This window comes from Mastigoproctus giganteus, chromosome 6, assembly GCF_048544385.1.
Source record: "Mastigoproctus giganteus isolate SK-2022 chromosome 6, ASM4854438v1, whole genome shotgun sequence".
Lineage (NCBI taxonomy): Eukaryota > Metazoa > Arthropoda > Arachnida > Uropygi > Thelyphonidae > Mastigoproctus > Mastigoproctus giganteus.
Genome location: NC_143580.1, coordinates 233,685,896 through 233,702,991, shown reverse-complemented (window position 1 = coordinate 233,702,991; position 17,096 = coordinate 233,685,896). Strand labels below are relative to the sequence as shown.

Genomic DNA, 17,096 nt, shown 5'->3' with positions numbered 1-17,096 from the left:
TTAGATGATAAACTCAGTTTTTTGTCTCGGGTAAAAACTCAGAGACAAAAATCCATTTTTTCACAGCCTCAGTTATCAGTCTCCAGGAAAGAGTGGGGATTATTAATGAAAACCTTGAACCTTTACTATAAAACCATATTTTTGCCTATTATATCATATGCAGCAAGTGTTTGGTACCAAAAAGTATCAAAGGTAAAAGTGAAACAGACTTATTTCCACAAGAAGATCAGTTCTTCTGACGATCAATAATATTCCAAGGACTGTTTCAAACAATGCACTCCAAATACTTGGTGGAACAATTCCTGTAGATTTATATATTGCTTTTTGGGGTTTGATTTACTACCTAAAAAAAGGACAGTCTAAGACAATGCTTGGAATTGTGACTGACCCAGCCAGTGACTTTAAAAGGGAGAAGAAAAGGCTTTGGAAGGAATTTACTGTTGTCTGGCAAAAAAGATGGGATGAGAGCGAATTTGGGCTTGTTACAAGAAAGTATAATTGCACAAGTGGAATTCTCAACAACCCCTGGAGTTATTTCGTGGTTTAGACCTTCTGTGACAACTTCTTATCTGCTAACAGGGCATGGGTCCCTCCAGGCTAAGTTATTTGAGCATGGCCTGGAGCCTGATCTGTACTGCACATGTGGGGAATATGAAATGTGGATTCGTTTACTTCTGAACTGTCCATTGTACTCTCAACTTAGAGCGGATTTAATGTCTGCAGTTCCAAAATTATTGGAGAACAATGTAAATATCTTAGTTGAAGACCATAATAACTTTACTGCTCTGCAAACCTTCTCAAGATCAGTTTTCATATTGAGGACTCAGCTAAGAACTTCAACTTCTGGGAATCGACTTTACAAATGACCAAAAGACAAAAGGTTTATGTGTAAACAGAAGATTTAAGCTAATTGTTATTGTGTTGATTTATGTTAATTAATGTTGCATTGATTTTGGCTAATTGTTATTGACAAGGTTTATGTCAATTGTTATTGTAAAGATTGGTTGCTGTGAAACACAAGGTTTATGAGAATCATTTAGTAGCTATCTCATTGTGCTTGTCAACAGGTTTGAAAGTTCCAGCGGACAGAGCAGACAGTGTTGTTAATTGTCCATTGTATATTATATATTGTTTTCTTGGTTCTCAGAAATTCAAAGACTGAGCATATTTAAAAAAAGTATTGTATATATCTGTTTAATATAATAATTACTGGGTGTTAGTGAGGATAATTTGTGGAAATTCTCCACTAGTGATTCATTTGTCGACACCCACTGGTATTGCACTACATCTGGTGAGTGCGGGACTTGTGCATTTGGCACAAATACATAACGTAAACCCGGGCCTAGAGAAGGTTTGTTTGTTTGTTATTTGGTTTTTAGGAGCATTAGCAACGAAGGCCATATTGCTCCGGGGATATGCGGTGGTCATTCCCTGACCTTTCCGCATCCTCCATATTTGGTGGTCACGGGCTTGAACCCTGGTCTAATCAAGAAGAGTGTGCTATGCACTGCTGCTCCTGCCCACCTGGCTACCTAGAGAAGGGCACCGGACAATAGCTGTTTTATATAGGCAGTGGTAAAATACCTCACACATATTTTTAGGCTAGATTTGTTGAGTTTCTACGCCAAAATAGATGAACAAGGTGGAGAATGGCTTTTGCCTAGAGCCACCCTTGACTCTAGGATACACGTATGCAGTGCACCAGGAGGTCAAATATAATATAATGTCTTATATATGTGTGTAACAAAATGTTAATGTATCTAAAATTATATATATTTATATCTTTTTGTAAGTATTGTATATATATTTATGTAATAATTGTGTGTACAAATAAATGAAAAAAAAAAAAAGGACTCCAGACTTGATTATGTCAAGAGCAGCAATTTTTTCTTCTATATTAAACTTCTTCCATTTTTGTGAAGTTTCAGACATTTCTTTAAATTACTACTAAAATTAAAATGCTTACTACTAAAACATTACTAAAATTGCACTTACAATATGGTCAAGTATGGAACCTAAACTGAAAAAAATAAATTGAGTTTCTTGAACACTCATTGTATTTTTTAGATGGGCAACCCACTTGGTGAGATATGCAGAATGGTATCCTGAGGAAAGACTTTGAATATATAGGCTATAAAGCTTGGCAACCAAGCACTGTAGAGGGGAGACCTTATTGAGGTCTGTAAGGGTCTCTGAGAGGATAGTAAAATGAATGAAGGAAAAATTTTCACTTGTTATAAGTGATTGCAGAATCAGGGGCCAAGAACTAGGGAAAGAAGCTTAGCCTACAGTGTAGGAACCTGACTTTTAGCAGTGAGTTGTTAATTACTGAAATTACTTACCTCATTGTGTAGTTGAGGCTGGAAATTTGGATAAATTCAAAGGTCAGCTGGATAGTTACCTATGTGAGGAGGGAAACATATAGGCTATTTCTTTTTTATTTTATTATTATTTTTTATTGTTTATTATTATTGTCCATGGACAGAAATTTTGCTCATTATTACTATGTTAATTTTTGGTAATACCGGTACAGTTATATTTAACTTAAATTTCTCTTTTAGTGACATAAGAAAAACAGAAAAGGGTTTAAGTTGTTACCTAAAATGCAAGGAAATGCACATTAATAATGGGCTGGTCTGGTTTCCTAACTCCTTTTTATTTTCACAGAACTGTTGCATACTATTGGTATTCAATAATGCTGTGTTTATTCATTAATCAGTGAAGCTAGTGAATTTATCAGTCAGTTTGGCTGGTCTTGATACAGTATAAACTTGGTATTGAGACTTTACTGTTTGAAATAAATTTTGGAAAAAAATTCTTTTAATTTTGAAAATCACTGTATTTGAATTAACTAATTTTTATATTATTTAATTTACTTTTTTGTTTTTCAGATTATTGCTGCACGTGGATTAAATGCAAGGGGAGAAAAACTAACTCTTAGATGTTTATATGAGGTATGCTAAAAATTATTTTATTTTATTGAAGTTGTGGGAATACTACTGCTGTAATTTTTTTTGTGGAAAAATGCAATGAGAACTGGGGTATTTATTCATTTAAAATAAGATAATAATCTGAGGAATTTTATGCTACACTGCATTAGAATTGAACCTTGAAATTCAAAAAAATACTAGTATTTACAGGTTTTTAAATGCTGTTCACTTACCCTTCAGTGCCAAATAAAAAAACTTAATAGAAATAGCTACTTACATGTTGATTGGACTATGGCTCATAAGGAAAATTTGCCTATTAAAATAAGTTTAGAGTTAAAGCCTTTTTAAATAGGCTAATATTGCCTTGTGAAGGAACAAGCTTAATTAACTATTTTTTATGATCTTTACCTAAGAGAGCTGAGGATGTCCTAATTGGCTGTCTGCTCCTTTTAAATGTCTGAAAGAATTGGCAGAGAATCAGAAGATATTGATTGATTGAATGCCATTCCTATTTGTGCTGAACATTGTCATTGCTGATTGTCTTGGACTGAGGTAGAACTGAAAATTCTGTTGTTCATGGGTCAAATTTGTTGGTTCCTATTGAGAGCATAGCTATGTTAGGATCCTTTTGCCTGGAATAGTTTGAAGACTAGTGTGAGGAAACTGGTTATAGAACTGGGTAATCACAGTTTCCGGCACCCAGTCTTCTGTTGCTAGATGCACTAATGGGATGACAGAATGAACCAAGTTGCAGGGATAATTCTCTGTTCATATTGACTGTTTCATTGTAATCTTTTTGTATATATTAAATGCTTCTATAAAGTTGTGATTTCTGTTGATGAACTTGGTTGTTGATCTTCAGATCTTTGAGATAAAAATCAGGATATTTTATTATTGTTATGCAACATCACTTTCATAGGGGTACATAGTCAGGTATGTTTGGCTAGGTCTTCCACTCTTTTCTGGAGTTTTCAAGAAGCTGGTAAATAAAAGAGGATGAGGGATCCGAATGGAGACTTTGTTCAAGATTTCTATAACCTCAAAAGAAAACTTTATGGTAAATGGAATAGCATGTGCCTGATGGAGAGATTAATTGCTAAATGCATAATATAGAATGCATAATGTAAGATGGTGCTTTGATTAAATGAGTCAAAAATGCTTCAGTTGATGTATTGCTGGGTTCTGAATGAAATGACACTAATTTGTTTTCCTAAGAATAAAAAAAAGGTATAATTTGTAAAACAGTCATTTGTTAAAATATGGTTTATCTTTTATCACCACATGTGAAGTGCAATGCATTATTTCTGTAAATTAGCTTTATAAATCTTCCAGATGTTGTTTAGGAATAGTGATATACAATTCATGCATATATTAATCTGTATAGAATAAATGATGTTACTTTTGTGTTTTGAATGAACTAATACTGATTTATTTAAATTTCAGAGGGGGGGTCGGAGAATTAGATAAAATTTTAAATATGTTACAGGTGAGAGCAGGTGCAATTACATGAATTCATGCAGAAATTACATAAATAAATGCAAAATTAATGCAGCAGTTACATAAATTAATACAGTTTGAATTCTCTTATTCCACATATATTTCCCTAGGCATGTAATTTGCTCATATTATGCCCTTAACTGTATACAGATATCCATCAACTGCCTGAAACTATCCAGCCGATTATTGATTGCAAATATGGATTCCATTTAGGGTTGTTCCACTTGGCTTATGTTACTCATCTTTGGGTGGTTTCATTGGAAAAGTTCAGAGAAATTAGCAGTTTCAACATTTCTGAGGATTTTGATTACATTTTGCACAACGGCCCTTTGAATAAATTTCTATTTTGTAGTCTGCATTCTGTTTTTTATAATTTGGTAGCCAGCTTTCTTTATGACCACTTAATGCACATGATGCTAGATAGCTTTCTGAATTAATTCTGAAGTTCCCCAAGGTTCTGTTCTTTCACCAACTATACAAATTGGAGCAGTGTGGCATTAGGGGTAAGTTACTGCTATGGATAAAGGGATGGTTGGTTAAAATTGGGAGAACACAGAGATGGTTATTAACAGGCACTGCTGTTTTTGACTACTGTTATTAGTGGACTTCCTCAGGGTTGTTTTTTATATTTATTAGTGATATTGATGAAGGCATATCAGATTAATGTCAAAATATGCAGATGAGGGTGAAATGAGGGTATGCTACTGCAACAAGTGCTAGAAAAATTGGGCAAATATGCTGAGATGTGCCAGTTGAAGTTTTAACATGGAAAAATGCAAGGTACTCTTATATTCTGGGGCAACTGTGTGGTATGTTATTCTGGGATTACTTTTATTCTCCACGACGAAAGTTCTCTGAGCAGTGTAGATGGGCTGTTAGGAGAGCTTATGGCATTTTATCAATGATATGCAGGAATTTTGCCAGTAAGGGTAAGTAGGTGATTATCCCATTGTATAAGGCAATGGCTAGGCCACATCTTGAGTACTGCATATCATTGATAAAATGCCAATGATATGCAGAGATTAGCAACAAGATAAGTGAGGAAAACAAAATAGTGCTCTTACCAGAAAAGGATCAAGTTCTGTATCTGCCGACTAGGCACCTGTGAGAAAATCTGATTGAGGTGTTAAGACTTTGAATGGATTGAGTAAGCTCCAATGCTGATGATATTCTTCCTCTTTCTCATAATACACATATAAGTGGGCATAAATTCAAATTAAGGAAGAATTTTTGCAGAATAATGTATAGAGGTTTGCCTTCAGTCAGCATGCAGTTCATTTTTCAAACAAGTTTCTATCTGGTATTGTAGAAGTGAGTAGTCTGAATAAATTTAAGGAAGAACTAAAACTATTAGAGGGGTTGGACAAGTGATGTGGGAAGTGCTTTTTTTCTAATGCTGTTTAAGCTTGCTTTCTTGCATACTAATACAATTCCACTTTCCAGTTTAGTGAACCCAAAACACAGTTCCACAGTTCCTTACTTGAACTTTTGCAAGTCTGTTTGCACACTATATATATATATATAAATTAAAATAAAAATAAATGAAGCAAAATCCAGTAGCATGGCAAACCAGTAGAGCAAAAGTAAATCCGTACATAATAAAACAAAAAAGGGGAAGAAGGAATCAAGGTAAGAGTATTGCGGAAACTCCTAAAATAATTCAGAAAAGGCCAAAATATAAAATATCAAATAACAAAATTTTTTTTAGAATATGCCAATTAATTTAAATTTAGTGGCACCCCCTGAAGATAGCACTAGGCCCAAATTATGTAAAATATCACTAGAAACAGAGACAAAAACAAAACTAACTGCGACACGTGGACCAACAAAAAGGAAAATAAATATTTATTTATAAATAAATAAAATTAAATAGATTGACCATTATGCCCCATCTTGATGGAGGACCACAAGGCCAATAATGGTCAGGGAATCACTGCATTTCGAACATTAGACAAATCCATGCATTGTAGAACCAATACACCGATTGATCTGCAAATGCAATGGATTTGAATAATGGTGGCCCTTATGCAGTGAAAAATTATAATAGAACAGCCTAACACTCACATGGCAAAACCATACCACTGACAAAGTCACTGTTCAACTAAAGTATATATAGAAAAAATTAGGCCGTAGATTGGCAGTATGAGCACTGCTTAGCATATCATCTAACTACTAACCATGTAAAATAGATTGAAAACTTTAACTGAATATAATAGAAAGAAAATTAGTACCACTAATAACAGTGGCTGCAATGCATTATCCACCACATGCTGTTTATAATAAATTAGAATTAAAATGAATGAAGCAAATGCCAGTTGCATGGCATGGCAGATAATGCATTGCAGCCACTGATGTTAGTGGTACAAATTGTCTTTTTTTTTCCTTATTTACATACAGTAAAATTGTATATTAAAAATTTCAGGGGGTAATGCTTCCATTTCCTGTTGATGCTCCAGTGTTTCCAACTGAATCAGGTATTTTCTTTTAAGTTATTTTATTTATTTTTTTTAATGTTGAATTACAGTATATTATTTCAGTTATTGTTAGTTTTTTAAGTTAAATAAAGTGTGCAATAATACTGTTTAAGTCAAGTTAGCTTTTCTGAAATAAAAATATTATCATATTCCAGTATTAGATTAACAGTGTTTAAAGATCATGATTTTTTCAAGTTTTGTTTTTGTTGTTGACTCTGTTATTTGCAACATCCTACAATTAACTTATAGACTTGCATATTTAGTATCAGTATTAACAGTATGATGCAAGAAGCAAAGTGTATACAGCATTAGCTAAAAAAAAATTTTAGCTTCATTTTCCCTTTCCTTCTAATAATTTGTCCACATCTTCCTTAAATTTATTCAAACCATCCACTTCCACAACACTAAGTGGATGGTTTATTCTAAAAATTGATTACTCTGGCTGAATGTACATTTCCACACATGTATTCTGTGCCATTTCCAGTTTAAGTCTGGGACCACACATTGCATTTTAGCAGATCCAGTCAAAATGCATCTAGTCAAAAAGGACTGTATTCTCTGTCCCCACTCACCTGATGAAGTGCTTGTCGGGTGCTCAAGTCTCCATCAAGCTGTGGCCACAGGCTGCATTTGCTTGTGTTCTGTGATTTTTAAAAACCATTTAACAGTTGTATACATGGCTGAAGCAGCTGGATGTCTGAATGAACCTGTGACAAGAAGGCATTGGGTTCACCCTTTCATGCTAATCCTGAGAAGAATTTTTTAGTGAGTTAAAAATATATCACAAAAATTTTTCAAACGTTATTGGATGTTTAGCTCTTTCTTTGATGAACTTTTAGAAATAGTACATGTTCCTTTAACAAAAAAATATAGTCATTGGCAGAACTCTAAAGATTGCAGAGGAGGGACTGACAGTAACCCCTGGTCATGTAGCCCTTAGAACCCATCTCCCATATGGGGGGTGGAGGGGTCATGTGGACACACTGAATAAATTTATCTTTATGAAACATAGTAGCCAAACAGCTCATAGAATGAAAAAATGGGTCCAGTACAACTGCACTACGTGGCTGCTTTCACTAAAATGCACGTGTTGATTGTTCTCTTCCTGTTTTCCAGTCATCCTGTCTGACCAAAGCAGATTTCAGCACCCGTGGTTGAATCAGAAATTGGTGGACACTCATTTTAAACCACGAGTTGACCTATTCCCTTTGAACAGTTCCTGTCAAATCAGATCTGCTAAAACATGGTGTTATCATGACCTAACTCATTTAAACTCATTAAAAACTTCTTTTCTAATTTAACTCATTAGTAGGGACACAGGACCTTACTGGTGCCTCTCAAAAATAATGCTCCTGCATTACCCTTTAATTAATGATTAAAAAATCTAAAATTTTTTTTAGCTGTCTAAATATAGTCATTTTTACCGCAATAATCCCTGAATTTTTTTCTTTTGGTTTTTGCAAAGTAATAAAAATCTTAAATAAAAACAGAACTTTCCATGAAAAAAAAAAAAAAAAAAATGCAGGCTTTACGTAACGCTATTACAATTACTTTTAACGATAATTGCAGTGGTGTTTTACTATTAGTACCACTACAATTTTGGTGGTTTTAATTTCAGTGGCAATAATAGGCAATAATAGTAATCTGCTATTATTACCACTATAATTTCAATGGTTTTAATAGCAGTAGCATTACTACCACTACTACAACAAAATATGTATTCTAGATAATAACTTCTACATCAAGTTAGTTATTTTTTCTTTTGGTTTTTGCAAAGTAATAAAAATCTTAAATAAAAACAAAACTCCTTTCCATGAAAAAAAAAAAAAAAAAATACAAGCTTTACATAATGCTATTACAATTACTTTTAGTGGTAATTGCAGTGGTGTTACTGTTATTACCACTACAGTTTTGGTGCTTTTAATTTCAGGGCAATAATAGTAATTTGATAGTATGAATCAGAGCTGTAATGCTCAATACATTCCAAGTTGTTATTAATATTTGTAAAATAATAAGAGGAGTATACCTCAATATAGTACGTAGAACACTTTACTCAATATAGTAAGTGTTCTATGTACTATATTGAGGTATACTCCTCTTATTATTTTACAAATAACAATAGTGACATAATAGTAATATACTATTATTACCACTATAATTTCAATGGTTTTAATAGCAGTAGTGTTACTGCTACCACTACTACAACAAAATATTATAATAAATATAAATGCAACAGGGCATCTATGGTGTATCCACACCTATATTTAATGGTACAACAAAATATGTATTCTAGATAATAACTTGTACATCAAGTTATTTATAATCCTTTATCGATTATTTTGACAAGTAACAGCTAAACATAATGTTTAGTACAGTATTCTTTCATGGTACCAAAGAAATGTCCTCTCATTTGTCAATATTCTTGTTCCCTAATATTGGTATAATCTAACTAGTATGTGTCTTGTGCATTCAGATCATCTTACAGTACAAAAAAAGCATGTTCCATTAACTGAGTATAAAGGTATGCTTTGATGATGCACACTAAACAGCAAGCTGCTAGATTTATTAGTCAATTTGCATCTTTCTAATAATAAACTTAGGATTAATGATAATATTCTAATTCACTGAAAATCATTATTTATGAACTTCAAGCTTTCTATTTGCTTTTGGTTATTCAGATAGAGAGAATCCAAGTATTATGTCCATATGCATAACAGCAAAACTTTTCAAAACACGAACCGTGCCTTTATTTTTTATATGAATACATCCATTAATAACAGAGGTGCAAAATAAGTGTTGGCAAACTGCTAGTGAAGACTACTTACAATGTGAAACTAAGATATTGAGCTGTCAATATTGGATCATGGGAGGAAATTGCCACCTTTTACATCAAAGAGAAAAAAATCTACCAAAGGAGAGACTGCCCAGTGCAGTTCTGTGAATCCAGGACAACAGGATAACAAGTTGACAGCAGGATGATTTTCTCATATAGAAAGTCGAGATGATATTGCCGTCTAACAAATGAACTGATGATCCGAAAGCTGAGTGTGAGGGCTTGGGGATACAACCAGTTCTCTTTAAAGAAGTTCTGTTGGTAAAGAAAGTGATATCCAGACAGAGACCTAGAAACTTATGTGTAGTAAAATCTAAAAATAACATTTGACTTACAGGTATTGAGTATTTTCCTGATTCCTTGCACAAAAGTGTTGTACATTTTCATAAGAATACAATAAGAATATTTCAATGCTAGTTGACAAAACTTGATTAAATAGTAATGCATATATTTATTAATTCTATTGAATTATCAGATTTGATTCTTTGTCTCATTTATATGAATTTATTATTATTATATGAATTCAGTTCAAATTTGTATTGTTTTTTCATAATCCTCCTCTTCTTTCTTGGAGTGGGTGATAATTTTGAATAGCTATAAAGTGGCCATTAATCGAAAATAAGACTTTTATTTATTTGCAGAATCTCTTCAGATACTGGTGGCAACCGGTCCTTTTACAACATCTGACTCGTTATCATATGAGCCCCTATTTGACTTTCTCCGTTATGCTCAAAATAATAGACCACATGTTTGTATACTGGTAAATAAATTATCATTTCAGTGCTAGCTTGTTATTCATTTTAATTTAATCATACAATGACTTTGCATTAAATTTAAGATTGCATTAAATTTTCATAACTATTTTTAGTATTGGCACTATATTAGACCAGCCTCCATATGTCATGCTGTTGATCCAACTAGGTTTCGAAAGCATGTCATGAGGATGCTGATCCATATTGACTCATTTGCTTCCCACGGTTGTTGCACATTGGATGATTGCGGAACTCTCTATCAAAGAGCCACTAGATCTCTTGAAATCTGGTGACTGGAGAAGCTGGCACAGTAGGCTGAATTCACTCTCATGTTCCTGGAACCAGTTCCATGTAATTCTTTAATTGTACAGAACTCCATTTTATCCATCTAGCTTACTGTTCAAAAAAACCTATCTGCAGATGGATATAGGATATACTTCCACCATGAAGGGATGTGCCTGGTTGGAAACAGTTTCTAGATAATCTGTGGCATCCAAATGTTGCCCCACTAGTGTCAAGGGATGCAGTGCATCAAAAAACACTTCCCACACAATTACACTACTACCACTAGCCTGTATTGTTGACAGCAGGAACTGGGATTCATCAAGCATCATTTTTCCAGTCCTCCACTGTTCGGTATTGGTGTTCCAGAACCCACTGTAACAATACCTTCTTGTTTTTTGCTGTGGAACCTTTGGTTGTCGACTGGAATAGCCCAGCTGTGACAAGTTATGCATTCTATAATTCCTCTGCTGGCCTCTTGCATCAACAAGTTGTGGATCGCCATTGGCTGGATTTTATTTTATTATTGGAGCAATTTTGATACACTAGAGATGCATACTTATATGTGAAAACTCCAGCTGAATTGTATTTTCTGAGATACTCATACTGGCATATCTTGTCATATGCAAAGTCACTTAAATCTTTTGTGTTCCTATTCTTGCACTAATTGCACACATCCTTAGATGTCTGCTCACCTGCTTTGTATCACATGGTACAAACATATTATGTGGTTACTGAAGTCTCCATTTCATCAAGAGGGTAGGCATACACTAATTGTATGAATTACTGTATACAAAAAAAAAGTAAATATTTGTTTTGCTTTGTTACTTTAAATAAAATCCATATGCTTTTCTGCATCCAATTTCAGTCATAAAAGGGGATATACTAGAGACTGAGGATTGAGCCTTAGATTTTAAGGCATGGGCTTATTTAGCTTGGAGAAAAATATTGTTACCCATGGTTTTTGCCTAAGTTGCTAATGTCTTTTTAAATTGCATAGCATCACCAGAAAAGGAAGATCCACTGTACATTTAAAAATCTGAAAGGCTGCAAGTATCTCAGATTTTTAAATATATAGTAGATCTGCCTAAGGTTAAAAATATACTTTAATTTTTCAATTTGCCATAAGCCTAGGGCAAATTAGGTTTTCAATTTGCCATAAGCTTATGGCAAATTGAAAACCTGCTTTTCAGTTTTCAGTAGGAGTGAAAATTTCTCCATGATCAAAATTTGTACTCTTTGTAGAAGTGTACAAATTTTGATTTCATTTAGTTTTACAGATCTTTAATATAATCATGCTGTTTTCTGGTTTTGCTACATTGTTAATGCTTTTATTAATTTAATTAAATTAATAAAAGCATTAACTAAATTAAACTAATAAAAGCATTAACATAAATTAAATTAATGATAATTTAATTAAATTAATAAGCAAATAATGAATAAATTAATTTTTGTCAAGATATTTAATATAAACATGTTGCATTTTCAGATAGGACCATTTGTGGATTGTAAGCATGAAGAAATTGATGTAAGGGACAGGCAAGGAAGTATTAATTATTAGAATCAGTTTTGCTGGTTTATCATTTAAAAATTATATAAATTATATTTTTTATTACATTTTAAGTAATTAATCAAACAGCTTAATTAAATTCATCATTCTTCATCAGCAGCTAATTAAATTCTTCTGGAAACAATATTTTTTTTAGTTAATAAGTTGCATTTAAGATGTTAAAATTATTTCTGTTTTTTAATTATACATTTTTAATAGATCTGTTTAAACTGAAGAAGGAAAGAGAAATTAAGTGTGTAGCAGAAGTAGGGCTTTTTACGTGGTCTATTGGTTGATTCTAATCACAGAATCACTGTTTGCTACTTCTTATTTTATTATTGGACTGATCTTGATACACAAGAAATGCACACTTGTACATGGAGACCCCAGTGGGGTTGCAGTTTCTGAGATGTTCATACTGGTATGTCTTGCCACGTGCAAAGTTACTTAAGCCTTTTGTCTTGCCTATTCTTGCACTAGGAAAAAGGGAAGACTGTTATACCATGAAACTAATGCAGAAAATTAATGGTGCAGTTAGGTTTATACTTGGCAAGGTGCAATCCTGCTAAGTACCAAGATTTGATATTCAAAAATAAAATCATAAAAATAAGAAAGAAACAATGCAACACTCACTGCATCAGTAAGCCCAGTGTAAACATGACTTCCTGCCCTATAAGGCACGTACACACAGACCCACACCCACCAAAGGAAGAGTGGCACCTTTTCAAGATCTCTGATCTCTAGATTTTTGGTTGAGTCGGGGGGGGGGGAGTGAAAGCAATCTTGAAAGGTTTTCATACTTTTTAAAAAAAAATTAATTTGCTAAATGTTATATTTTGAAGAAAAATATTGCTAAAAGGGCTTCTGTGATAACTATTTACTATGTAGATTTCTAGTTTTCAGTTTAGAACCATATCAGTGCTATAGTTTAAAACATAGGTTGGCAAATAGTTGATTGCAGTGCATATAAATAAAGATATAATTTTCTGGAAAACACTAAATATTAGATGTCTTTAATTGCTTGCCTGATTTAGTTTTTGAATTTTCTTCAAATTTTTATATATCTAATGTGCTTTTTTGTAATAAATAATTGTCATCAGTCGATTTCTTGACCTTGTTTATTTTTAAATGAGCTGATTTAATGGGAAAGGCTGCCAGCCATTGATTTAAAACATGCTAGTACATGATAAGAGTTTTAAATAGTATCATAAGTTATATACATTCTAAAAAAAACTTTATTAAACATTCTGATTTATTGGTTCACTCTGTTTTTCTCTACAGTTGTTTGTTGTACTGATCACGGTCACTAGGCCTGTAACTCCTACTCTCATATTTGTTTTCCCAGTGCTTATGTTACACCAAATTGACTCAACATTGCACTTGTCACCCATGTCAACTGGATGCACTGCCTTAGATTTTATGTGTTTCTTAACTAAGAGCATAACCCTCCCCTCCTATCCTATCTGTCCTTTCTATATACATTTGCTCCCCATATTCAAATTCTGCATCTCCCTTATATCTGAGTGACCCCATGTCTCTGATATCCCAATAATGTCTCTGTTTGATAACCAGCACTTCTAATTTATCAAATTCAAATATCTATACATAAATGTTTGTGTGTATTTTGTTCTTTATTTTAATATTTGCTTTTGATATTCATACAGAATGGCAATCTTCCAGAAACATATGATGAGATGTTCCAGAGATATGCAGAAAATATTATAAACTCACTTGAAAGGTAAGTATCTCTTTCCTGATCTGTACAGTAACAACTTACCTCTCAGAAGTGGCTAAAAATATAAAAAAAAATAATACAATTAAAAAGCAAAGCATGTGAAATTATATTCATATCTGATTATGAACAGGTTTGAGGATGCAGCATCACTTCCAACTAGTGATGGGCATAATCTCCAGTCTTAATCAAATAATCAGTTGTGTGCAAATTAATTGATTACAAAATCAGTAATAAAACTGATAGTGGAGGGAATCCAGTGTGATCAAAACTGTTTTCTGAGTTCTGTTGGGCAATAGTTCCATTTAATCTCAGAATGGAATGAACTTTATATATATATAAAGAATAGCAGAGATTTATATTAGATATTGCTCAAGTGGCATGTTATGTAAGTAGTATGGATATATTAAAAGAAGAAATAAATCAGTTTTAATCTATGTGAGATCTAAGTATCTATTTATTTTTAATTGGAAATTATATACAGATGGAAATCACATGATTTTATTTTCTACCATATTGGTGATTGCTGATAGTGATTCATCACTGAATGCTATCATTGCTGTTTCACTGTTACAAAGTAGAGTATCCAACAGTTTCACTTATGTGATCTGATGTACAGGCCACCCCCTCCCCAAATGAGCATGTCAGTGATATGTTTTTATATTCGCCATAATATCACATGGAGAGATAGCATTACACTGATTTTTAGAATGTTTGAACCAGGTGCATCAGTCCAAGTATAAATAGGAAAATGAATACATAGATGGAGCCGACCGGGCTAGCCGAGTGGGTAAAGTACCTGCCCGGCAGCCCAAAGGTCGCGGGTTCGATTCCCGCCTCAGGCTTGGATCAAAGTACTGCAAAAACCTTGGAAGGTGCAATATGGCCACAGAAGCCGATGCGCCAACAACTACCAAATCAAAAAAAAAAAAAAAAAAAAAAAACATAGATGGACTGATGTACTTGGTTCAAACATTCAAAAAATCAATATAAAGCTATCTCTCCATGTGATATTATGGTGAATATAAAAACATATCACTGACATGCTCATTTGGGGGAGGGATGCCTGTACATCAGATCACATATGTGAAACCATTTGTGATTTCAGACAATTTTTTGTATACGAAAATTGATTAATTTCATTTACTTCAAGTCAGTCCCCTTCTGAAATCTAAACTACACTGCATAATATATCCCATTTTCCATCACAGTATAGTGACTTCACTATTTGTTGTTCACTTGGAGAGATCCAAGAGATCTCTCCAAGTGGAATTGAGGAGTTTAAATCCTGATTGAGATAGAAGGAATTCGTAAGAGCCTCTTCAGGTGGAGGGAGCAGGAACACCTCCCTGCGTTGGGTTTTGCAGCTTGCACATTATGCATTTTTGTCTGTGAACACACATTGTCAGACATAATTCATAATATTTATTTTTCATATGAAATATTTACTGAAGAATTTTTTACAAGTCACCTAATTATATGAAATCTTTTCTTTCCTGTTCTTTTAGCTGTAATATCAAAGTAATTTTAATACCATCAGTTCGAGATATCCACCATCACTATGTTTATCCTCAACCTCCTTTGCATCTTAGAAATGGAAAGGTAAATTGTCTTGTTAATCTGATACTGAAAAAGTTTAGCCCTGTTGCTATAATTATATAGTTTTTAAAATAATTCAGTTTTTTTGCAAATTACATTATTAGAAATCTAAAGTGAAGTTTTATATCTTGTACAAAAGTTATAAACAAAAAACAGTTAAGAATGACATTATAAGAACAGTTTTATTGTGTAAGTGTCCTGAACATCTGTAATTTCATTAATTATGCCACAGGTTCTCAACCTGTGATACATATATCATTGTGGTACACTTAATTGTGCCCAAAGGATATATAAGCCCATAAGAAAAAAAAATTGATTTTTTTTTTCTCATTGGGTTTATAAAAATTAATTACAAATACATACAAATGCTGACAATAAGTATCATCAATTTTAATTTGCTAATTACTAAGTCTAATTATATACAAGTCAGATTGGCAGTATTGTTTTGACAAAAAAATAATAATTGTGATTTGAATATATGTCAAGACAGAGCGTGTGTGTCGTTGGTCAAAGTTGAAAGATTTACTGAGAATAGCCATAAGTTTCTTCTGAACATAATTTTTTCCAAAGAATCTTGTCAAAATCGGCATTTAAATGGACCTGGAGATGGCAAACAAGTTGACTTGTTCCTGGTTCACCCATCTTAAATTCCAGTAGTCCGACTCTAGAAATTTTCTCTGTTAACATGTACAGAAAATTGACATCATTGTAAGATGTTACCTGCTTGATATTAACCACACTATTCACAATATTTGTGAACTCCTGTGGACTGCTGTTTCCTGCAATTCATGGAGGGAGCCCCTCCTATGAATTGCAGGGTATTACTCAGTAGTATTTTTTAAATTTTTACCTTGTTTAATTTTGATGTCAGCCTGTTTCATCAGTGGCTGATATGAAGCCAACTGATGAAACCATTAACCACTAACTGATTATTGATTCTGCTTTATCAAAATCTTTTATGTTATAAAAAGAAATAAGATTATAATGAATAAACAAGTGAAAAATAATGCTTTTTATTCCTGTGCATTTTTAAGTTTTATGTATTGTAGTGATGGGGATATAATAATTTTCCAAATGTTTTTTTAAAGTAGTACACTAATAAAACAGGTTGAGAACCCCTGAATTATCCTGAATTTCAGAAACATGCAGCTTTTTCCTTTATTTAGTCAACTTAGATATTTTTTTATTATTTTTTTTTCCAGTTGAAGGATAAAGTTTTCCTTGCTTCAGATCCATGTATATTAAATGTGAATGGTGTAGTCATTGGTATCACTTCAACAGATATTTTATTCCGCATGGGGAAAGAAGAAATAAATTTGTAAGATTTTGTCATCACCTTCTTGGCAGCATTAATTTCTATAATTTTTATTGCAATTATATATACATTATAATTATATATACATTATATAATTTTGTTTGTACAGATCATTAATATCTGGTAGGCCAGT

The 17,096-nt window shown here is 32.9% G+C and overlaps 1 protein-coding gene across 1 annotated transcript in view; it reads left to right on the top strand.

Moving 5' to 3' along the window:
• Positions 1-17,096, top strand: part of PolA2 (DNA polymerase alpha subunit B) — a 62,897-nt gene that overhangs the window by 25,220 nt on the left and 20,581 nt on the right. The window contains exons 8-14 of the mRNA XM_090376462.1: positions 2,892-2,954; positions 6,850-6,901; positions 10,376-10,494; positions 12,258-12,296; positions 13,982-14,055; positions 15,558-15,651; positions 16,851-16,966. Of these exons, the coding sequence (XP_090232588.1) occupies positions 2,892-2,954; positions 6,850-6,901; positions 10,376-10,494; positions 12,258-12,296; positions 13,982-14,055; positions 15,558-15,651; positions 16,851-16,966 (557 nt within the window). The remainder of the gene's footprint in view (positions 1-2,891; positions 2,955-6,849; positions 6,902-10,375; positions 10,495-12,257; positions 12,297-13,981; positions 14,056-15,557; positions 15,652-16,850; positions 16,967-17,096) is intronic.